Source organism: Coregonus clupeaformis, unplaced genomic scaffold (assembly GCF_020615455.1).
Source record: "Coregonus clupeaformis isolate EN_2021a unplaced genomic scaffold, ASM2061545v1 scaf0177, whole genome shotgun sequence".
NCBI classification, from domain to species: domain Eukaryota; kingdom Metazoa; phylum Chordata; class Actinopteri; order Salmoniformes; family Salmonidae; genus Coregonus; species Coregonus clupeaformis.
In genome coordinates, this window is record NW_025533632.1 from 559,897 (window position 1) to 585,000 (window position 25,104).

The 25,104-nt window shown below is 43.0% G+C and overlaps 1 protein-coding gene across 1 annotated transcript in view; it reads right to left on the reverse strand.

Moving 5' to 3' along the window:
- Nucleotides 1-670: 670 nt before the first annotated feature.
- LOC121535929 (calcium-binding protein 2-like) overlaps nt 671-25,104 on the reverse strand; it is a 31,707-nt gene continuing 7,273 nt past the window's right edge. Inside the window, exons 3-7 of the mRNA XM_045213954.1 lie at nt 5,805-5,835; nt 4,644-4,778; nt 4,348-4,457; nt 3,981-4,128; nt 671-1,384 (exon numbers count right to left, since the gene is read on the reverse strand). Coding sequence (XP_045069889.1) covers nt 1,359-1,384; nt 3,981-4,128; nt 4,348-4,457; nt 4,644-4,778; nt 5,805-5,835 — 450 coding nt within the window. The 3' untranslated portion in view covers nt 671-1,358. The remainder of the gene's footprint in view (nt 1,385-3,980; nt 4,129-4,347; nt 4,458-4,643; nt 4,779-5,804; nt 5,836-25,104) is intronic.

Consider the following 25,104-nt stretch of genomic DNA (forward strand, 5'->3'; position numbering starts at 1 on the left):
TCAAACTCAGTGCCTCTTTGCTTGACATCATGGGAAAATGAAAAGAAATCAGCCAAGACCTCAGAAAAAAATTGTAGACCTCCACAAGTCTGGTTCATCCTTGGGAGCAATTTCCAAATGCCTGAAGGTACCACGTTCATCTGTACAAACAATAGTACGCAAGTATAAACACCATGGGACCACGCAGCCATCATACCGCTCAGGAAGGAGACGCGTTCTGTCTCCTAGAGATTAACGTACTTTGGTGCGAAAAGTGCAAATCAATCCCAGAACAACAGCAAAGGACCTTGTGAAGATGCTGGAGGAAACGGGTACAAAAGTATCTATATCGACAGTAAAACAAGTCCTATATCGACATAACCTGAAAGGCCGCTCAGCAAGGAAGAAGCCACTGCTCCAAAACCGCCATAAAAAAGCCAGACTACGGTTTACAACTGCACATGGGGACAAAGATCGTACTTTTTGGGGAAATGTCCTCTGGTCTGATGAAACAAAAATAGAACTGTTTGGCCATAATGACCATCGTTATGTTTGGAGGAAAAGGGGGGGGCTTGCAAGCCAAAGAACACCATCCCAACTGTGAAGCACGGGGGTGGCAGCATCATGCTATACAGTGTTGATCCTAACTGACCTAAGACAGGGAATTTTTACTATGATTAAATGTCAGGAATTGTGAAAAACTGAGTTTAAATGTATTTGGTTTAAATATAAGGTGTATGTAAACTTCCGACTTCAACTGTATGTCAACATCACTATGATATAATCAGACCTTTACTCTGCTCTTAGTCTCTGATCAATAATATGAAAATAATTTATCAATAAATCAGTATTTTTTTAAATGATGCAGTCCGGGATCTGAAGCACTTACAAATTCGTAACATATTGTACGAATTGGAATTCGTATCATAATATTGTGTTTTTTTTCAAGACGTAACATATCATACAAAATGGATGACGTAATACACAATTGTGCACAACTTTCAGCGACCCGTTTTGGCTCGTTAGCACTACTTTCAAAACTGCTGGCTGAAACTATACAAGAGCATCACTTTAACTGATAACATAGTGTAGCACTTTAAACATAATGCATGAAAAGCACTTTACAAATACAATTATTATTATTATTATTATAACGTTACATTTATACAACAAAAACATACATACAGTATTATTAGGGATTGTTGCTATAGCAATACAAAAGTATCAACAAATACCCTAAAAACAACATTAAATATTTGTACATCAATAATATTGTAATTAAATGTACAACAACATACTGAGGACTGGTCCATAACATCTAATAGAGGAGGTTGTTGTTGTTGACTAGTCATGTCATCATGGTCTTCTGGCCAGGAGAGTCAGCGAGACATCATCCTGACAAACTCTGTAGAGAGAACACAAACTATGAGTATTAGTAAAGTGACAACATAGTGAGTATTGGTATGGTGACAACATGGTGAGTATTAGTTTAGTGACCGCATGGCGAGTATTAGTATGGTAAACATGGTGAGTATTAGTATAATGACAACGTAGTGAGTATTAGTATAGTGACAACATGGTGAGTATTAGTATAGTGACAACATGGTGAGTATTAGTATGGTAACAACATAGTGCATATTAGTATGGTGACAACATGGTGAGTATTAGTATGGTGACAACATAGTGAGTATTAGTATTGTGACAACATAGTGAATATTGGTATGGTGAAACATGGTGAGTATTGGTATGGTGACAACATGGTGAGTATTGGTATGGTGACAACATGGTGAGTATTAGTATAGTGACAACATAGTGAGTATTAGTATGGTGACAACATGGTGAGTATTAGTATGGTAACAACATAGTGAGTATTAGTATTGTGACAACATAGTGAGTATTGGTATGGTGAAACATGGTGAGTATTGGTATGGTGACAACATGGTGAGTATTGGTATGGTGACAACATGGTGAGTATTGGTATGGTGACAACATGGTGAGTATTAGTATGGTGACAACATAGTGAGTATTAGTATCGTGACAACATGGTGAGTGTTAGTAGTGACAACATGGTGAGTGTTAGTATGGTGAATCAGGGTGAACATAGTATTGTAGTAGAGGGCAACCTTCATCATATCTCAATGTCCTCACATTCTCCTCTCTGATCCTTTAGTTCTCCCCTCATCCCCTCTCTCTCCTTCCCTCACACACTCTCTCTCTCATTCACTCATCTTCTCTCTCCTTCCTTCACCCCTCTCTCTCCTTCCTTCACCCCTCTCTCTCCTTCCCTCATCCCCTCGCCCTCCTTCCCTCATCCCCTCTCTCTCCTTCCCTCATCCCCTCTCTCTCCTTCCCTCATCCCCTCGCTCTCCTTCCTTCATCACCTCTCCCTCCTTCCCTCATCCCCTCCCCCTCATCCTCTCTCTCCTTCCCTCATCTCCTCTCTCTCCTCCCCTCATCCCCTCTCCCTCCTTCCCTCCTTCCATCATCCCGTCACTCCTTCCTTCATCCCCCTCTCATCCCCTCGCTCTCCTTCCTTCATCACCTCTCCCTCCTTCCCTCATCCCCTCCCCCCTCATCCTCTCTCCCCATCCCTCATCCCCTCTCTCCTTCCCTCATCCCCTCTCCCCTCCTTCCCTCCTTCCATCATCCCCTGTCTCTTCTTCCCTCATCCCCTCTCTCTCCTTCCCTTATCCCCTCTCTCATCCCTTTGCTCTCCTTCCCTCATCCCCTCCCCCTCGTCCTCTCCCCCTCGTCCTCTCTCCCTCATCCCTCATCCTCTCTCTCCTTCCCTCATCCCCTCCCCCTCGTCCTCTCTCCCTCATCCCTCATCCTCTCTCTCCTTCCCTCATCCCCTCCCCCTCTATCTACTTCCCTCATCCCCACCCCTCTCTCATCCTCGCCCTCTCCTTCCCTCATCCCCTCGCCTCTCCTTCCCTCATCCCCTCGCCCTCTCCTTCCCTCATCCCCTCTCTCTCCTTCCCTCATCCCCTCTCTCTCCTTCCCTCATCCCCTCGCCCTCCTTCCCTCATCCCCTCTCTCTCCTTCCTTCACCCCTCTCTCTCCTTCCTTCATCCCCTCGCCCTCCTTCCCTCATCCCCTCTCTCTCCTTCCCTCATCCCCTCTCTCTCCTTCCCTCATCCCCTCGCTCTCCTTCCTTCATCACCTCTCCCTCCTTCCCTCATCCCCTCCCCCTCATCCTCTCTCCCCATCCCTCATCCCCTCTCTCCTTCCCTCATCCTCTCTTTCTCCTTCCCTCCTTCCATCATCCCCCGTCTCTTCTTCCCTCATCCCCTCTCTCTCCTTCCTTCATCCCCTCTCTCATCCCTTTGCTCTCCTTCCCTCATCCCCTCCCCCTCGTCCTCTCTCCCTCATCCCTCATCCTCTCTCTCCTTCCCTCATCCCCTCCCCCTCGTCCTCTCTCCCTCATCCCTAATCCTCTCTTTCCTTCCCTCATCCCCTCCCCTCTATCTACTTCCCTCATCCCCACCCCCTCTCTCTCCTTCCCTCATCCCCCCTCTCTCTCCTTCCCTCATCCCCTCGCCCTCTCCTTCCCTCATCTCCTCGCCCTCTCCTTCCCTCATCCCCTCGCCCTCTCCTTCCCTCATCCCCTCACCCTCTCCTTCCCTTATCCCCTCGCCCTCATCCCCTCGCCCTCCTTCCTCATCCCCTCCCCCTCTCTCTCCTTCCCTCATCCCCTCGCCCTCTCCTTCCCTCATCCCCTAGCCCCTCCTTCCCTCATCCCCTCGCCCTCTCCTTCCCTCATCTCCTCGCCCCTCCTTCCCTCATCTCCTCGCCCTCCTTCCCTCATCTCCTCGCCCTCCTTCCCTCATCCCCTCGCCCTCTCCTTCCCTCATCTCCTCGCCCTCCTTCCCTCATCCCCTCTCTCTCTCCTCCTTTCTCTTAGTTCCTTTCTACTCCTCTCCACACCCTTTCCTCCCCTTTGATGTTCACCAAACCATCTCCTTATCTCTTTCCCCATCTCTCCCCCTCTCTCCCCTCACCCTCGAAGTCGAGCAGGCCGTCCCCGTTGAGGTCAACGTCTCTGAGGATCTCGTCAATCTCCGGTTGGTTGAGCTGCTCCCCCACCAGCTTCTTCATGGCCTCCTTCAGTTCAGCCAGGCTGATCTGACCGTCCCCGTTAGAGTCAAACTGAAGAAGAAGAAGAAGAAGAAGAAGAAGAGAGGTGAGGTGAGGGAGAGAGGAACAGAAAAAGGGGAAGAGAGTAGTAGAAAGGGAGAGGAGAGATTACAGGGATAGAGAAAGAGAGAGGTATAGAAAGAGCAGGTTAATAGAAAATAACTTCTAATTACATTTCTGTGGTCTTATATTGTAAACAGATATAATATGATGAATATTGGGTCTCCGTACTTCTTTGAAAGCATCCCTGAGCTCCTTCACTCCTATCATGTCTGCTGTCTCTGCCAACATCTTAGGACCCATCAGCTCCACAAAGTCCTCAAAGTCCACTCTGCCGCCACCTGGAGGGAAACAAGAGTCATTACAGAAGTGGTTATGGGGGCGATGAAGAGCTGAAGAGCTTCAAATACTACACACAGTGGGTATGCCCTGGCTTTCTCTGGTTAATGTGCGTGTGTGTGCTGCATGCGTGCACGCTCACAATGTGTGCATGCGTATCTTTACATCCGTGTGTGTGTGTGACTCACAGATGTTCTGGCTGAGTTCGATGAGCTCCATCTCAGTGGGCATGTACCCCATAGTCCTCATGCACTCTCCAAGTTCCTTACAGCTGATGTAACCATCTTTATCCTTGTCAAACTCCCCGAACGCCTCCTTCAGCTCTGCACAGGGAAGAGGGGGGATGGGGGAGAGGAGAGGAGAGAGGGGTGAGGAGAGACGGATAGGGGGAGAGGAGGTGGAGAAGAGGAGGGGTAGATGTGTTGAATAGAAATTTGAAAAATATACATTGTTTCTTATATTCATTGCAGACTCTTTGATGACAAGCCACACCCATAGCCACAGGAAGTAGGGGTGCTGAGGGTGATGCAGTCCCCCTGATAAACAAATACATATAATTGTGAACTAGGGCTTTAGAACTCCTGTATGAGAGGCGGAAAAACCAGCAGCCACAAAGTATCTAAGTTTTAAAGGAGGACAACATAGTAGAGCCAGAACACTGGGATGTATTGTTGTTGTCTGGGACTAAATACAGTATGTTGAAAATGTGAGTATGTATGGAAAAGACAGGAAGAGAGAGAGAGAAACAAGGAGAAAGAGGGAGGATGACGGTGTTGACTGAGGGAAACAGGGAGAGAGGGAGGATGACGGTGTTGACTGAGAAAAACAGGGAGAGAGCGAGGATAACGGTGTTGACTGAGAAAACAGGGAGAGAGGGAGGATAACAGTGTTGCCTGAGAGAAACAGGGATAGAGGGAGGATAACGGTGTTGACTGAGAAAAACAGGGAGAGAGGGAGGATAACAGTGTTGACTGAGAGAAACAGGGATAGAGGGAGGATGACGGTGTTGACTGAGAAAAAACAGGGAGAGAGGGAGGATAACGGTGTTGACTGAGAAAACAGGGAGAGAGGGAGGATAACGGTGTTGACTGAGAAAACAGGGAGAGAGGGAGGATAATGGTGTTGACTGAGAGAAACAGGGAAAGAGGGAGGATGACGGTGTTGGCTGAGAGAAACAGGGAGAGAGGGAGGATAACAGTGTTGACTGAGAGAAACAGGGAGGGAGGGAGGATAACGGTGTTGACTGAAAGAAACAGGGAGAGAGGGAGGATAACGGTGTTGACTGAAGGAAACAGGGAGAGCGGGAGGATAATGGTGTTGACTGGCTCTGTGTAATGTCTTATCTGTACCTTCAATCTCTTCTGGCCGTAGGTCTCTGTCCTGCAGGGTTTCAGATTGGAGGGGACACACACAGAGTGACAGACAGTGTGTTAGCTCGCATGGACACACACACACACACACACACACACACACACACACACACACACACACACACACACACACACACACACACACACACACACACACACTGAATATACTTTAGTGTTGATGCACAGAAATACAAACACACAGTGACTGACAGAGAAACATCCTCATAAAAACAAAGAGAAAAGCACATCTTTGATGTAGCTCCATCTGAATGTTGCGGACTGAACTAGACAGGTAGTAAAGCATTTGATATGGACTCATTTGATATGGACTCATTTGATATGGACTCATTTGAGAGTGAGAGTTGGCAGAAACCTAAATACAGAGGATTCATTCACTTCTCTCTCTCACACAAGTTGTATCCTTTCACTCTCTCCCCTCACTGCCTCCCTCCCTCATTTCTAAAACCCCATGAATGAATGTTACGCAGCCAGACCAGCGGTTTGTTACAGGATTACTCAGCATGTGATCCGATTGGCTTTAGTAACCTCAGTTCGCTCAACACAGTCCTATTCCGTCGCCTGTGATTGGCTGCACTGCTCTGTCTGTCAGTGGTAGGCTACATCAAAGTGGCTGTGTCCCAAATGCCACCCTATTCTATTTAAAGCGCACTACTTTTGACCAGGGCCCATGAATCAAAAGGGAATAGGGTACCATTTGGGATGCAGTCCGTGTGAGGTAGACACAGGCCGCGGGTTAGAGGGGATCAGTTTGTTGCAAGGGGATTTGTAGAGTGATCAGTGATGTTGTGCAATCTGACTGCAACGTAGTCAGTCTCAAAACATACAGTAGGTTCTGCCAATGACTGGGCACACACACACACACACTCAGTGGGTTCTGCCAGTGACCGGGCACCGGGTAAGCATTTCACTGTTAGTCTACACCTGTTGTTTACTAAGCATGTGACAAATAAAATTGCATTTGATCTGAATTGATTTCTTCTACTTTGGGTAGTGTATGACATGCAGCCAGGGTCATAGGTCAAAACAGATTACAGGGGAGAGGTTGCCAGGCCACAAATGGAGATGAGGAGATTTGGGGGTTTTAGTACGAGTGGGGAACACGTGAATATACGCACGCATGCACTCAGAAAACCTTTTTTAAACAGCACCAAGCCTGTACATCCTCAGTCCTGAACCAGGGACTGTTCTGTAGGATACATGTTACAGTAACATGTTGAGTCCTAAACCTGGGACTGTTCTATAGGATACATGTTACAGTAACATGTTGAGTCCTGAACCAGGGACTGTTCTATAGGATACATGTTACAGTAACATGTTGAGTCCTAAACCAGGGACTGTTCTATAGGATACATGTTACAGTAACATGTTGAGTCCTAAACCAGGGACTGTTCTATAGGATACATGTTACAGTAACATGTTGAGTCCTAAACCAGGGACTGTTCTATAGGATACATGTTACAGTAACATGTTGAGTCCTAAACCAGGGACTGTTCTATAGGATACATGTTACAGTAACATGTTGAGTCCTGAACCAGGGACTGTTCTATAGGATACATGTTACAGTAACATGTTGAGTCCTAAACCAGGGACTGTTCTATAGGATACATGTTACAGTAACATGTTGAGTCCTAAACCAGGGACTGTTCTATAGGATACATGTTACAGTAACATGTTGAGTCCTAAACCAGGGACTGTTCTATAGGATACATGTTACAGTAACATGTTGAGTCCTAAACCAGGGACTGTTCTATAGGATACATGTTACAGTAACACGTTGAGTCCTAAACCAGGGACTGTTCTATAGGATACATGTTACAGTAACATGTTGAGTCCTAAACCAGGGACTGTTCTATAGGATACATGTTACAGTAACACGTTGAGTCCTAAACCTGGGACTGTTCTATAGGATACATGTTACAGTAACACGTTGAGTCCTAAACCAGGGACTGTTCTATAGGATACATGTTACAGTAACATGTTGAGTCCTAAACCAGGGACTGTTCTATAGGATACATGTTACAGTAACACGTTGAGTCCTAAACCAGGGACTGTTCTATAGGATACATGTTACAGTAACACGTTGAGTCCTAAACCAGGGACTGTTCTATAGGATACATGTAACAGTAACATATTGAGTCCTAAACCAGGGACTGTTCTATAGGATACATGTAACAGTAACATATTGAGTCCTAAACCAGGGACTGTTCTATAGGATACATGTTACAGTAACATATTGAGTTTGGATGGTGGAGGATAGTCACAGCACTTCAACTGATGCTGAGGTGATGACGCAGCCAAAATAAGCAACATCTGCTTGCTAAAAATAAAGGCGCAAATCTCTCGTTCATAAATTCAAAGTCCATCATTTATCTCAATGATATCAAAAGCATTGACGTTATTTCTGATGAAGGTCAGTATGACCTGAAACGTCAGTGTTTATATACTGTAATGTCATCTAAATGCACATTGGAATGGAGTTGGTATGGAGTTTTGCTCTACTGTTCTTTGACACAAATTTGACTAAGCACACCCATTTTCTCCCGGTCGTGTGCTTTCTAGGGTGGCTGGAGAGTTTGGAATGTGTCACAACGGCCTTATTTCACACGTGTTATGTGTCTTCCATTTTGTTCTGTTCTGTGATTGACAGCCAATGACATCACAATCACATCACCAGGAATAGTAAAAGGACAGGATTGGATTAGAGAGAACAGGAGAGAGATTACATCTATGCTAAATTGTATCAAGATAAATCACTAATGCTTATTACTTGTTTCTCCTCTTTATTATTAATTTGTCTGCCGGCACTATGCTCATCGACTTGTTTACACACACAGACACACAAAATTGTATTTAGACATTCACCTTCCAACCAAGTTGTTGGGGTAACCAACCATTTTGTCTAGACAGGGACAGAGACAGAGACAGAGACAGGGACAGGACAGACAGATTGATAGCGAAGCTCATTGCAGCCCCCATACAAAAAATATGGACTTATAGGTTCATATCCCCAGCAACATGCATCAGCATTGCTCATAGTTCACTCTGGACCTACAGACACTTCCTACTGGTCTCAGACATTAGATCAACTTTCATCTACATTTAAGAGAACAGAGAGAATTGTGGGATTACAAAACCTGTACTTTGTGTTCTGGATCGATAGAGTATTAACCCATATTCCATTCTAACTCTACCTAATCTGTTCTGTGCTATCAAGGAATCATCTCACTTTTGAATACTGAACAAAAATGTAAATGCAACATGTAAAGTGTTGGTCCCATGAGCTGAAATGAAAGATCCCAGAAATGTTCCATAGGCACAAAAAGTGCACAAATTAGTTTACATCCCTGTTAGTGAGCATTTCTCCTTTACCAAGATAATCCATCCACCTGACAGGTTTGGCATATCAAGAAGCTGATTAGACAGCATGATCATTACACAGGTGCACCTTTTGCTGGGGACAATAAAAGGCCACTCTGAATTGTGCAGTTGTCACACAACCCAATACCACCAATGTCTCAATTTTTGAAGGAGCGTGCAATTGGCAGGCTGACTGCAGGAATGTCCACCTGAGCTGTTGCCAGAGAATTTAATATGCATTTCTCTACCATAAGTTGCCTCCAATGTCATTTTAGAGAATTTGCCAGTACGTCCAACCGGCCTCACAATCACAGACCACGTGTAACTACGCCATCCCAGGACCTCCACATCCGGTTTCTTCAGGGGTTGCTGAGGAGTATTTCTGTGTGTAATAAAGCCCTTTTGTGGAGAAAAACTAATTCTGATTGGCTGGGCCTGGCTCCCCAGTGGGTGGGCCTGGCTCCCAAGTGGGTGGGCCTATGCCCTCCAAGGCCAACCCATGGCTGCACCCCTGCCCAGTCATGTGAAATCCATAGATTAGGGCCCAATGAATGTATTTATATTGACTGATTTCCTTATATGAACTGTAACTCAGTAAAATCTTTGAAATTGTTGCATGTTGCGTTTATATTTTTGTTCAGTGTATCATGGGTCAAGCCTGTAGAGATCCTCATGATTGAATCCCTGTATAGATTGAGTTAACTCTATGAGTGGGTCAGATGGTCCAATACCCTCCCATTTACCCTCCTCGCCTTTGTAGCTTTTAGGTCAAACCTTTGTAGACTAGGTTCTCATGATTGATTGATCGGCAGCCCTGTATAGATATCAGTACTACACTCCATGATTGGTTCAAATGGTCCAACGCTTTCAAATTGACCAATCACTGCCCACTTGACTCTAAACTGGCCTCCCATAAGTATGTGTGATTGGCATTCCAATACTTTTCGGTGAGTCGCATCGTTTGGCTCCCAAACGGCTCTTCATTCAAAAATGCTTGAAAATCTAGAACCATTAAAAAAAATTAAAATCTCTAACGCAATGCCAAAAAAGTAGGCTACCATTATGTCAGACCGTTATATGCACATTCAAATGCATTTTTACCTGGCCAAATTAGTGAGGATTCACCCTCTTTAGACAATGTTGTTGTAACGCGTCATAATCGTTGTTGTGCGCTCAAAAAAGCAGTAGTAGCAGTATGCAAATCAGGGAGCCAAATGAACGGCTCTTTCACCGATGCGATTCGATTTCCAACGTTCACCAAAAAGAGCCGTTCAAAAAAAGCCGTTAGTTTACGAAATACCCATCACTAATAAGCATCTCCAATTCAAAATGGCGACATCAAAACCACACCATCTCCCAACATAATGTGATATTTCTCCTCTACAGTCCATCCAAGGACAGATCCACTTTCAAGTGCTAGCTAGTTAGTCCCAGTTACTGTAAGTACCTGGCCCAAATGGGAAACACCCAGCTAATAGCGCTTAGCATTAGCCTAGCATAGCTGCTATCAGGAAATTACTCTCCTATTTGTGTGATTATGGCTGTGTACAAAATGGCACCCTATTCCCTAAATAGGGCACTACTTTTGACCAGAGCCCTGGTAGTAGGGCACTAAATAGGGAATAGGGTTCCATTTGGGACTGAGATGATATGATCTCACTCGAACAAAGACACTCATCTGGAATAAGAGGCTATATCAGACGCTGCTCGCTCGGTGAACAGTGGATGAATCCATCATCTAAATTACAACGTTGAGGAACAGGCTGAGCACTGGCCGTGTTATCGCCACACACTCTGTCTTCGACAACATCTACAGTACAATCTGTTCCAGGAACAGGCTGAGCACTGGCCGTCGTTCTCTTTTGTCTTTCTTTGTTCTACACAAAACTGAGAAATTTTAAAGGTTTTTATTTCTATCAAATCATTTCTGGATATCAATTAAAGGGATACTTTGGGATTTTGGCAATGTTCTCTTTGTCTACTTCCCCAGTCAGATCAACTCATGGAGACACATTTTTTATGTCTCTGCGTCCAATATGAAGGAAGTTAGAGGTAGTTTTGCGAGCCAATTCTAAGTAGAGTTAAAGCAATAACTGGATGTCTACAGGAACAGCTAGCATGCATTCATTGCGCTAATGCTAGTTAGCAATTGCGCTGACGCTAGTTAGCAACTTCCTTCAAACTGCACGCAGACACAGAAATGGTATCCACGAGTTCATCTTACTCTTGGGAAGTGCAACAATCCCGAAGTATCCCTTACTGTGATGGTTTTTAATTAAAAGTGTCAAAAAGAAACAAAAATGGCTTCTTAGCAAAATTGCATTTCTCAAGCAAGAATTTTGCTAGGACTGTCTGGGAGTGGTCTGAGTAAGGGGTCTAATTGGAGGAGGCAAACGGGAGGGATATGTAACCTGAAAACTAGCTGTTATTGGCAGTGAGGTTTGAAACTCTTTGCTATTGGTCTATTAACTTAAATCACTTGGTGATGTCGCCAGGCAGGCCAAAAATCCACCCATGCAAAACAAGCTGAAATTTCAGGTGGTCTTTTCAAACAGCTCTTACACTAATAGGACATTATCATCATTGTTACAATTTCACAGTATTATTCCAACCACATAGTGGGAAATTATCATATAAAAAACACAGCAGGATGTGGTCTTCCCTTGCTAAAATAATGTACGGTGGACTCTATATGTCAAGTAAATAAGCCATCACTAAAAACAATGGAAAGGGGCATCAACGGATAGGGGACACTCACAGGGTTGGCAGATGTGCATTGGTGGAGATGATGTAGTAGTGGTTTCCTCCAATCACGCCGCTCGTAATGTGAGGGTGATGATGATGTCACAAGGGGAGATGCTGGTGCCATAGATATAGAACCTGATATCGAGTGGATAGGGTCAGAGCTGTGGACAGGGTGACGTTTGATGAAGTGATCCAGAGGTGGATAGGGGCAGAGCTGTGGACAGGGTGACGATTGAAGTGATCCAGGTGGATAGGGTCAGAGCTGTGGACAGAGTGACGTTTAATGAAGTGATCATGATGGTAATGATATTATGGGATGGATATAAAGTATTGGTGAACATACAAGCTCATATGGTGTTACACTCTTGTAAAAGCTAGTCAAGGACCATAGAGAACTGGTGATTTGTTCAGACAAAATATCTGAAATGGATAAATGGATGACTATTATATCAGTATGGCATGTAGTTTACATTAGTGTGTGTGTTTCGGTAAGGTTACGTACGAGCTGGCTCTGAATGAACGCCTCTCTGAGGAAGATGCAGGCGGGCCCCACGATGTTGTGTAGCACAGTGCAGTTCTGGACCACAGCACACAGCGGCTCCTCAACCACTCTCCTCCTCTCCTCGCTCCTTTCATCCTCTTCTTCTTCCTCCAGGACCCCCACGCCCCCAAGCATCGCCGCCGCCAATGGGGCTCCGCTCCCCTCCGAGGGGAACACCCCCTTAGGGAGGGGAACCAACCACATGCCCAATCAATCAGAATGATCAGAAAAGGTGTGTTCGGCCAATCAAAATGGCAGGTGAGTGAAGTAGTTTTTAAGCCCTGTGCCTTGTTCTAAGACACACTAGGTTGTATACTAGATCACTAAAGTAGGCTTCCTTCCATGCTTCCTGGTGTTAGTCATTCCTAGCAGCGTGTATGAACCAGTATGCTGTACAGTTGACTCAGTGTCGTCAATGCTAATACACATTTAAAAAAGCACATTTCTGGTTCAGCTAAAAGTCAATGTACAAGCAATAATGTTGATTTTTGAAGTCATGCACATTGTAAGTCTTAGAAAAGTTACATTTACCCCGCCTACTGTAAAAAAAATATATATATATAGTGTGCCTTCGGAAAGTATTCAGACCCTTTGACTTTTTCAAAATGTTGTTACGGTACAGCCTTATTCTAAAATGTATTGAATTGTTTTTTCCCCCTCATCAATCAACATACAATAACCCATAATGACAACGCAAAAACAACTTTTTTGACATTTTTGCTAATTTATACCAAAAACAATATTAAATATTACATTTACATAAGTATTCAGACCCTTTACTCAGTACTTTGTTTAAGCACCTTTGGCAGCGATTACAGCATCGAGTCTTCTTGGGTATGACGCTACAAGCTTGGCACACCTGTATTTGGGGAGTTTTTCAAATTATTCTCTGCAGATGCTCTCAAGCTCTGTCAGGTTGGATGGGGAGCGTTGCTGCACAGCTATATTCAGGTCTCTCCAGAGATGTTCAAATCGGGTTCAAGTCCGGGCTCTGGCTGGGATCACTCAAGGACATTCAGATTCTTGTCCTGAAGCCACTCCTGCATTGTCTTGGCTGTGCGCTTAGGATCGTTGTCCTGTTGGAAGGTGAACCTTAGCCCCAGTCTGAGGTCCTGAGCACTCTGGAGCAGGATTTCATCAAGGATCTCTGTACTTTGCTCCGTTCCTCTTTGCCTCGATCCTGACTAGTCTCCCAATCCCTGCCGCTGCAAAACATCCCCACAGCATGATGTTTCCACCACCATGCTTCACCATAGCAATGGTGCCAGGTTTCCTCCAGACGTGACGCTTGGCATTCAGGCCAAAGAGTTCAATCTTGGTTTCATCAGACCAGAGAATGTGGTTTCTCATGGTCTGAGAGTATTTAGGTGCCTTTTGGCAAACTCCAAGCGGGCTGTCATGTGCCTTTTACTGAGGAGTGGCTTCCATCTGGCCACTCTACCATAAAGGCCTGATTGGTGGAGTGCTGTAGAGATGGTGGTCCTTCTGGAAGGTTCTCCCATCTCCACAAAGGAACTCTAGAGCTCTGTCAGAGTGACCATTGGGCTCTTGGTCACCTCCCAGACGTAGGCCATTCTCCCCGGATTGCTCAGATTGGCCTGGCGGAAGAGTCTTGGTGGTTCCAAACTTCTTCCATTTAAGAATGATGGAGGCCACTGTGTTCTTGGGGACCTTCAATGCTTCAGACATTTTTTGGTACCCTTCCTCAGATCTGTGCCTAAACACAATCCTGTCTCGGAGCAGTACAGACAATTCCTTCGACCTCATGGCTTGGTTTTTGCTCTGACATGCACTGTCATATGTGGTACATTATATAGACAGGTGTGTGCCATTCCAAATCATGTCCAATCAATTGAAATTACCACAAGTGGACTCCAATCAAGTCGTAGAAACATCTCAAGGATGATCAATGGAAACAGGATGCACCGGAGCTCAATTTAGAGTCTCATAGCAAAGGGTCTGAATACTTATGTCAATAAGGTATTTTTTTGTTTAAATACATTTGCAAAGATTTCTAAAAACCTGTTTTTGCTTTGTCATTATGGGGTATTGTGTGTTGATTGATGAGGGGAAAAAACTACGTAATCAATTTTAGAATAAGGCTGTAACGTAACATTTGGAAAAAGTCTGAATACTTTCCGAAGGCACTGTACTACGTCTGTCTCTCACACATCAATATAATCAATAGATCTCCAATACTAAATCCCAAATAATCTAAACAACAAGAAATAACGTAGGAATAATCCCTTACCTTCCTCATTTTACTTCTCTTGTTTCCCATCAGCTTTTCTTTCTGAGTCCTCCTCTCCTCCCCCTCTCTTTCCCTCCGTCCCGTGCCCAGTCCCTCTCCCTCCCTCTCTCTCTCCAGTTAGCTATTACATAAACTCTCCAGCCAAAGTCCCGGTCCAAACCTGAAGTTCTAATCTATCCCAGAAGGGAGCTCTTCGGCCACCAATAGAACACTACTGATGTTGATGATAATGAAGATGATGGCTGTGCGCTTAGGATCATTGTCCTGCTGAATCCAAGATCCGATTGGTCTATTGAGAGACTAGGTTGCCATGCGGTCGCCATGTGTCTCTGGTCAAAGCTCCTTGAGGTGGTGGAAACCCTCACACATGGTGTTACCGGCAGGATAGATTAGGAGAGCAAGGTGATTCTATTTTAGGTTTATTCCACTCTCTCACTCCATTTATGTTCCTTTGATTACCCCTCAATTTAATAAATCTCAGCCCTGTATCGTTCATTTCCACACTCACTCACTCTGCAAATGACCAGTTTGACAGAATTGAGAGGGAGAGGGAGGGGGAGAATTAGAGGGGAAAACGGGATGCCTTTTTAATCCTCAACATTTCAGATTAAAGGAATAGAGCGATGGGACTAGTGGAAAATGAAGGATGGAAAGCCAGAGAGAGGAAAGGGAGGGATGGAGAGGAGAGGGAAGTGAGGGGTTGGCCCTGAGAAGAGAGCAACACAGGGTTGGAGATGAGGGCATGATAGGTAGAGAGGAGAGAAAGGAAGGACATGTAGAGATACTAACAGGACATACACTATAGGAAGAGTGAATTCACCAGGAAGAAGAAGAAGAAGAAAGTGGAAAGGAAAGAAAGGATATGAGATGAGTTAATTGTAGATTGGATGGGAGAAAGGTGAGGCTGATTGTCCTCTATACAAAAACTGTAGCCTTTTGATAAGAATCCTCATGTGACGATCGTCATAATGTCATACGTCACTTGATCTAAAAACTTGCTATTATAAATGACCCAACATGATGTAGGGGTTGAGAATCACATGTATGTATTGTAATAATGTGGGATTAGTCACGTTATTGTTCATCACCCGTCAAAGAAAGAAACCTGCCTATGATGAGTTTGAGTTAGGAGCGTCAGGGTTATTGGTTTGGCGCCAAAACCTTTTGTTGCGTGTCTCCAGTTAATATAACTCTTTCTGTGCATGCATTTAGTGATCACAAGTTAAATATATAATGTGAGCATGTTTAGCAAGTAAAACGTGAAAGTAGATTTTTTACAAATGTAAACGATTACCTTTTATTTCCTCATTGATGCAAGAGGGTTATGTCCATTTCCTGGTCATAATTGTGACGTCAAATGGGGCGCCTTCGAGTGCAAGGGTTTTTATGGTAAGGGTTAATGCGGTAGTAGCTTATTCCCGGGGGACGTACATGTTTATATTCCAGGTTGTATTGATGCTTAAAGCATGGTAGCACTGTTATTGACCTGTGTGCTGATGCTAATATGTTTATGACCTGAATGTGTTTGTCTTCCATTTTCATACTTGAAGTTGATTGTCAATTAGGTAATTGGTAAGGTTTGTGATGCATTCTGGGTAATGGGTATTGCTACAAGAAGCATGTCATTGCTTTGTTTGAGAGAGACAGAGAAGACAGACAGAGAAGACAGACATATAACAAGCCTGGGTGTTCTTTTGTTATAGAGTTCTATGTTATTCAGGTCAGGTTATTAGGTTTCTTTTTGGTCATCGTCCAATTTGATTTTGTTAATAATTGTACAGTTCGCCGGCTCTTTTATCCTCACTTTGCAAATAAAAAGCCTCACATTGGCAAGAAAAAGTACATCTTCCTTGTATGCCTCCTCACTGTTCAAATCGAACCGCATAGTCAACCTCAAACCTGATTTTTATTCTATCCATTCTATTTCTATGTTCTCCTCTTGCAGATGTTTTGGGTTCTTGGCCTGCTGTTCTTTCTGTGTGGATCTACCCAGCAGGATTTGGGTTCCAACAGAAGATAAAGGCATCACTTGGATTTAAACAGCCACCGTAGTAATACAGTTTAAATACTGCTTTATCCAGCCGGGGTTACGTGAGAGTACTGCTTTAGAACGTTTAGAATGTCTGGGAACATTTAGAACGCTATGTCAAGGAATGTTTGGAATGTCTAGGAACATTTAGAACACTATGTCAAGGAACATTTAGAATGCTTAGAATGTCTAGGAACATTTAGAATGTTTAGAATGTCTAGGACCATTTAGAACATTTAGAATGTCTAGGAACATTTAGAATGTCTAGGAACATTTAGAATGTCTAGGAACATTTAGAATGTCTAGGAACATTTAGAATGCAATGTAAAGGAATGGTTAGTACACGATGTCTAGGAACATTTAGAACCCAACATTGTCTCGTTTTGCCATGGATGATTGGGAAGAAGATTTCAGCACAAACGAGACAGATGGTATCAGCATTATGAGAAATGGATGAAGAATATGAGGGTGAAAATGTCACAGTCTATTATGATGTAATAGTTGTGTTATGAAAAAACGATTATGTACTTCATATCTTCATGATCAAATAAACCCTGAAATTGCTGCTGGAATATGTTCAAGTTGAACATTATCATATATAATTTCAGAAATGGTCAGGTTTTTTACTCCAGTTTTTCATTTCGTAAATGTCATTTGCGTGCGTACCCGATGTCACAGGAAGGCCAAAAAGATCATCAAGGACATCAACCACCCGAGCCACTGCCTGTTCACCCTGCTATCATCCAGAAGGCGAGGTCAGTACAGGTGCATCAAAGCTCGGACCGAGAGAATGAAAAACAGCTTCTATCTCAAGGCCATCAGACTGTTAAATAGCCATCACGAGCACATTAGAGGCTGCTGCTTCCTATTGAAATCACTGGTCACTTTAAGAAATGGAACACTAGTCACTTTAATAATGTTTACATATCTTGCATTACTCATCTCATATGTATATACTGTATTCTATAACATTCTACTGTATCTTAGTCCATGCCGTTCTGTCATTGCTTGTCCATATATGTATATATTCTTAAATTCCATTCCTTACTTAGATTTGTGTGTATTGGGCATGCTTTGGTTCCAACCAGGCCAGCTCTGTCAGATCATAGTGAATGCTGTTGAGTGATTTATTTACTTCTGGCTCTGGTTGACCTATTCTTAGGGTAGCCTACCTGGAATAAAGATGTTACTTGTTCGCAATAGGAGGGTCGTTCCACCAATTCGGTACCTTTTGAGAATTGCAGCTTGGTCAAAAAAAACAACATTTGATTTCATTTAATTTTAACATTCTGTCATAAAGAGCCACAGGAGGTTGGTGGCACCTTAATTTGGGAGGACGATCACGTGGTAATGGCTGGAGCGGAATAAGTGGAAAGGTATCAACAACATCAAACACATGGTTTCCATGGTTTCCATGTGTTTGATGCCATTCAATTCGCTCTGTTCCAGCCATTATTATGAGCCGTCCTCCCCACAGCAGCCTCCACTGTAAAGACCATATGTTAAACTTAATAAAAAACATGATTTCCCATCTCAAGAAGTTAAATAAATAAAAATACTATAGTAAGTGACAAATAAAATAACAGGGTTGACCGTAACAGGGTTGACGATTTCATCTTAAATCAGCCATAAATCTCCTTGTGACAGGAGGAATGGAAGCTTGTTGTGTGCGACAGGGAGTGGCAATTGATGCATTTCTTTCTATCTAATGGTGTACAGGTTGACACTTCATAAAACAAAACACCAGAAAATGGCCAAAAAGAGTAGAACCAGCTCACCTGCTTTTACACTATGATTTGACTAATAAGTGTTCAATGTTTCTTTTGAAAAAAATATTAAAAAAGGAATAGTTTTACCATATTAAAACGAGAGTTCAGTTGATCTTAAAAGGAGGGACAGATGTAAATGAATCACTAATCATATCAAATAAACAATTTTCAGAAATTACTCTCAAAGCAACAAAATAAATAGGGCTTTACAATTATGCTGAAAACTTGGAGAAATGTTGGGGTTAGGTGGGTTAAAATGTTGCTAGATGTCACAGAGGGCAATTTTAGCGTCTTTATTCCTATAAAAAAAGTATTTATTGAATTCTCCATGTGGTCTATGTTAAAGGCCACTTCATTTAATATAACAGGCTTTTAAAATTCAATATTGGTGCCCAATTTCTACTTAAAATAAAAGGCACTGTTCGTGGAATGACCCCTGAATGACAATTTCCGAAAACTGAAGGGCTAAATAGAGCAAAAAAATGTCCACATTCACCAAGCAGCAAATCAATTCCTAAGTAAAACCACAGTCCTCGGACTCCTCTCAGTGTTATTTCATGTTGTGTTCACAGCTGAGGCATAAGCCTACTGTAAAGTAACAACACATGTAACCCCAGATCAAACAGCGGAGGGAATATGATTGTCTCCTCTTTTCAACAGCGTTAAACACACCACATGTCTTAGGATGCTTCCCAAATGGCACCCTATTCCCTATATAGTGCACTACTTTTGACCAGGGCCCCAATAGTCGTCCACTATGCAGGGAATAGAGTGCCTTTTTTGGGACGCAGGCTTAGACAGAGTAGGATGACGGGAGAGAGGGTAGAAACACATTATAATAACAATCTCATATCGTAGAATCAACAACATTTGGACGGAGTTCAGAAGAAAGGATTTTCCACCACGCCATCCTGACCCTGGTTTACCCTGGACTCTGGACCACAATGCTGGAGAGAAGAGGTACAGAGATGTGTGTGTGTGTGAGAGAGCGCTTGGGTCTGTCTGTGTGTGTGTGTGTGTGTGTGTGTGTGTGTGTGTGTGTGTGTGTGTGTGTGTGAGGGAAAGAGAGAGAGCGAGCTTGGGTCTGTCTGTGTGTGTGTGTGTGTGTGTGCTTGGGTAACTGTGTGTGTGTGTTCTTATGTGCGTGAGCCTGTCTGTGTGTGTGACTGCTTCCTGACCCTTTCCTCTGAGCCTCTTGATGACTCCAACAATAGTCTGCTGTGTGTGTGTCTGTGTCTGCGTGTGTGTGTCATCTGTTGTAACATCTAGTCATCATCTGTCTAGTCCTACTGACTCACACATCACTCATTCATTCACTAGTTTAGCTGTCTCGTGTTTTCCATCAAAAGACACACAATCATATATTTTCCACAGCAAGATACATTCTGTCATCTCCCTGCTCTCTCCTCCTCTCCTCCTCTTTCCCCTCCTCTTCTCCTCTCCTCCTCTCCTCTCACTCCTCCTCTCCTCTTTCCCCTCCTCTTCTCCTCTCCTCCTATCCTCTCTCTCCTCCTCTCCTCTCTATCCTCCTCTCTCTCTCTCCTCCTCTCTCTCCTCCTCTCCTATCTATTCTCTCTCTTGTACACATATCCAGGCATCAGATATCTCAGAATGATTAGAGTGAAACAAGCACAGACATGTAGTTTTATACTACATCAACAATAGAGGCAAGCAGCAGCAGCATGTCGTTGCTGGTCCATATGGAAGTTGACAGGTTATAGATTGTCATCACAGAAGATAACAGCATCAAAACACAATATTAGTAATTTTTTACTAAACTATTTAATCTGTGGTTACTTCATCATGCATTACACACACACACACACACACACACACACACACACACACACACACACACACACACACACACATACACACACACACTCATAGTATAATCTCTCGTTCCTCAGAGCCTGCATTCTAATCCGGTGACCTATGACACTTAACCCCGTAGGTGTGTGTGTGTGAGTGTGTTTGTTCATGCATGTGTAGGTACATACATGTATAGCTTTTTACACTCTGGGTAGGTTTAATACATACACTATTAACGCACTGGGATATCTCTCCCATGCGTTTATCTATCTATTTACATATAGATGATGTGAAAGATGTCCATTTTGGATGGAAACAGTAGCACAACAGTGATGTGTTTTCCTAATATTGTACATGACTAGGTTATTTATTTATTTGTGTTGAATTTAGGCAGTCACTGAACTGATTAATTAGCTCAGTTGGTTTGGTGTGGAGCCTAGTTGGAACAAAATCCTGCAGTTCCTGCGGCACTCAAGGAAAAGGGTTGCCTACCCCTGATCTAGTCCATGTTACTGTGTAACAATTCGGTCCCTCTTCCTGTTTTTCTCTCTCTCCATCTCCCTACTCTCTCCTCTCCTCTCTCCCCTCTTCTCCTCTCCTCTTTCCCCTCCTCTTTCCCCTCCTCTTCTCCTCTCCTCCTATCCTCCTCTCCTTCCTCTCCTCCTCTCCTCTCTCTCCTCCTCTCCTTCAGCCCCTCCTCTCCTCTCTCTCCTCCTCTCCTCTCTCCCCTCCTCCCTCTCTCTCTCTCTCTCTCTCTCTCTCTCTCTCTCTCTCTCTCTCTCTCTCTCTCTCTCTCTCTCTCTCTCTCTCTCTCTCTCTCTCTCTCTCTCTCTCTCTCTCTCTCACTGGATTGTTCCATATTTCCCATTGATACTCCCCCCCTGCTCCATAATTCCCTATAGACCTGTAGACCTGTGGTGTGATTGTGCTTCCTTCATCTACTGTATATGAGATTTGGGTTGTCTGGTATGTTCTAGAATGGTTGGAATGGATTACAGTAGGGCCAGAATGACAGAAGGAGAGAGAGAGAAGAGATAAACAGAGGGATAGAAAGACAGTGAGAGAGAGGGAGAGAGGGAGGGAGAGATAGGAGAGAAACAAATGGATAGAGAGATAGAGAGAGAGATAATCACTTCTATTGTGTATGACAGCTGTCAAACGACTATGTCAGATCAGCTCACTCAGTTTTCAATGTTGTCTGAACTGTTTGTATGTCTGTCTGTCTGTCTGCCTGTCACACAGAAATGTATGCACGCATGACTGTAAGTCGCTTTGGATAAAAGCGTCTGCTAAATGGCATATTATTATTATTATTATTATTATTCTGTCTGAACTGTCTGTCTACCGGAGTAAGAGTGCTGATGGTGCTGTAGCCCCACCTGATAAATCACAAAATATATACATATATATATATATATATATATATATATATATATATATATATATATATATATATATATATATACACTACCAGTGAAAAGTTGGACACACCTACTCATTCAAGGGTTTTTCTTTATATTTACTATTTTCTACATTGTAGAATAATAGTGAAGACATCAACACTATGAAATAACACATATGGAATCATGTAGTAACCAAAAAAGTGTTAAACAAATCAAAATATATTTTAGATTTTAGATTCTTCAAAGTAGCCACCCTTTGACTTAACAGCTTTGCACACTCTTGGCATTCTCTCAACCAGCTTCACCTGGAATGCTTTTCCAACAGTCTTGAAGGAGTTCAAACATATGCTGAGCACTCGTTGGCTGCTTTTCCTTCACTCTGCGGTCCGATTGTAGAGGCCACGTCATCTGATGCAGCACTCCATCACTCTCCTTCTTGGTCAAATAGCCCTTACACAGCCTGGAGGTGAGTTTTGGGTCATTGTCCTGTGTGGGGGTTATCTTCTGTATACCCTCCCCCCGGTTGAGAGAATGCCAAGAGTGTTTAAAGCTGTCATCAAGGCAAAGGATGGCTATTTGAATATAAAATATATTTTGATTTGTGTTATTTCATAGTTTTGATGTCTTCACTATTATTCTACATGTAAAACATTTTAAAAATAAAGAAAAACCCTTGAGTGAGTGAGTAGGTGTGTCCAAACTTTTGACTGGTGGTGTATATTTATGAATTATCAGTGGGTGTAGCAGCCCCCTCGACACCGTTACTTCCTGCAGCTATGTCATTTATCCTTTACTACTGTAGCCCATAGAAACACATTGAATAACACATTTAGAAAAGGCAAAACAACAGTTCAAAAATTAATCATCATAAGGAATAAGGTTTTTAAGTGTCTCTATGGGATTTGCTCAAAAGCAGTGCACTATACAGTATAGGGAATAGGGTGCCATTTGAGGCACACCCCTAGCCCTCACTAAAACACTAATCTGGACCCATGACTGTTACCATAACAACACACTCGCAATGGGACCATTCTGTATGATTGTCTGTATTGCTGGCTGGCCCGTGGCATTGTAATCATTCAGGAGAAGTCTCAGGAGTCATAATATCAATGACAACTGACCGTATGTGTACATATGTGTTCTCTCTCTCTCTCTCTCTCTCTCTCTCTCTCTCTCTCTCTCTCTCTCTCTCTCTCTCTCTCTCTCTCTCTCTCTCTCTCTCTCTCTCTCTCTCTCCCTCTCTCTCTCTCTCTCTCTCTCTCTCCCTCTCTCTCTCTCTCTCTCTCTCTCTCTCTCTCTCTCTCTCTCTCTCTCTCTCTCTCTCTTCCTCTCTCTCTCTCTCTCCCTCTCTCTCTCTCTCTCTCTCTCTCTCTCTCTCTCTCTCTCTCTCTCTCTCTCTCTCTCTCTCTCTCTCTCTCTCTCTCTCTCTCTCTCTCTCTCTCTCTCTCTCTCTCTCTCTCCTCTCTCTCTCTCTCTCTCTCTTGCTCTCTCTGCTCTCTCTCTCTCTCTCTCTCTCTCTCTCTCCCCCTCTCTCTCTCTTCTCTCTCTCTCTCTCTCTCTTCCTCTCTCTCTCCCCCCTCTCTCTCTCTCCCCCTCTCTCTAAACACTATACTGCTTCCTCTATAAACACTATACTGCTTCCTCTATAAACACTATACTGCTTCCTCTGTATATAAACACTATACTGCTTCCTCTATAAAACACTATACTGCTTCCTCTATAAACACTATACTGCTTCCTTTATAAACACTATACTGCTTCCTCTATAAACACTATACTGCTTCCTCTATAAACACTATACTGCTTCCTCGGTCTATGAACACTATACTGCTTCCTCTATAAACACTATACTGCTTCCTCGGTCTATAAACACTATACTGCCTCCTCTGTCTATAAACACTATACTGCTTCCTCGGGCCAATAAACACTATACTGCTTCCTCTATAAACACTATACTGCTTCCTCTGTCTATAAACACTATACTGCTTCCTCTAGAAACACTATACTGCTTCCTCTAGAAACACTATACTGCTTCCTCGGTCTATAAACACTGTACTGCTTCCTCTGTCTATAAAGACTATACTGCTTCCTTTGTCTATAAATACTAAACTGCTTCCTCTATAAACACTATACTGCTTCCTCGGTCTATAAACACTATACTGCTTCCTCTATAAACACTATACTGCTTCCTCTATAAACATTATACTGCTTCCTCTGTCTATAAACACTATACTGCTTCCTCTGTCTATAAACACTATACTGCTTCCTCTATAAACACTATACTGCTTCCTCTATAAACACTATACTGTTTCCTCTATAAACACTATACTGCTTCCTCGGTCTATAAACATTATACTGCTTCCTCGGTCTATAAACATTATACTGCTTCCTCTGTCTATAAACATTATACTGCTTCCTCTGTCTATAAACACCATACTGCTTCCTCGGTCTATAAACATTATACTGCTTCCTCTGTCTATAAACACTATACTGCTTCCTCTGTCTATAAACACTATACTGCTTCCTCTATAAACACTATACTGCTTCCTCTATAAACACTACACTGCTTCCTCTATAAACACTACACTGCTTCCTCTGTCTATAAACACTATACTGCTTCCTCTATAAACACTACACTGCTTCCTCTATAAACACTATACTGCTTCCTCTATAAACACTATACTGCTTCCTCTGTCTATAAACACTATACTGCTTCCTCTGTCTATAAACACTATACTGCTTCCTCTATAAACATTATACTGCTTCCTCTATAAACACTATACTGCTTCCTCTATAAACACTATACTGCTTCCTCTATAAACACTATACTGCTTCCTCTATAAACACTATACTGCTTCCTCTATAAACACTATACTGCTTCCTCTATAAACACTATATTGCTTCCTCTGGCTATAAACACTATACTGCTTCCTCTATAAACACTATACTGCTTCCTCTATAAAAACTATACTGCTTCCTCTATAAACACTATACTGCTTCCTCGGTCTATAAACACTATACTGCTTCCTCTATAAACACTATACTGCTTCCTCGGTCTATAAACACTATACTGCTTCCTCTATAAACACTATACTGCTTCCTCTATAAACACTATACTGCTTTCTCTGTCTATAAACAGTATACTGCTTCCTCTATAAACACTATACTGCTTCCTCTGTCTATAAACACTATACTGCTTCCTCTATAAACACTATACTGCTTCCTCTATAAACACTATACTGCTTCCTCTGTCTATAAACACTATACTGCTTCCTCTATAAACACTATACTGCTTCCTCTATAAACACTATACTGCTTCCTCTATAAACACTATACTGCTTCCTCTATAAA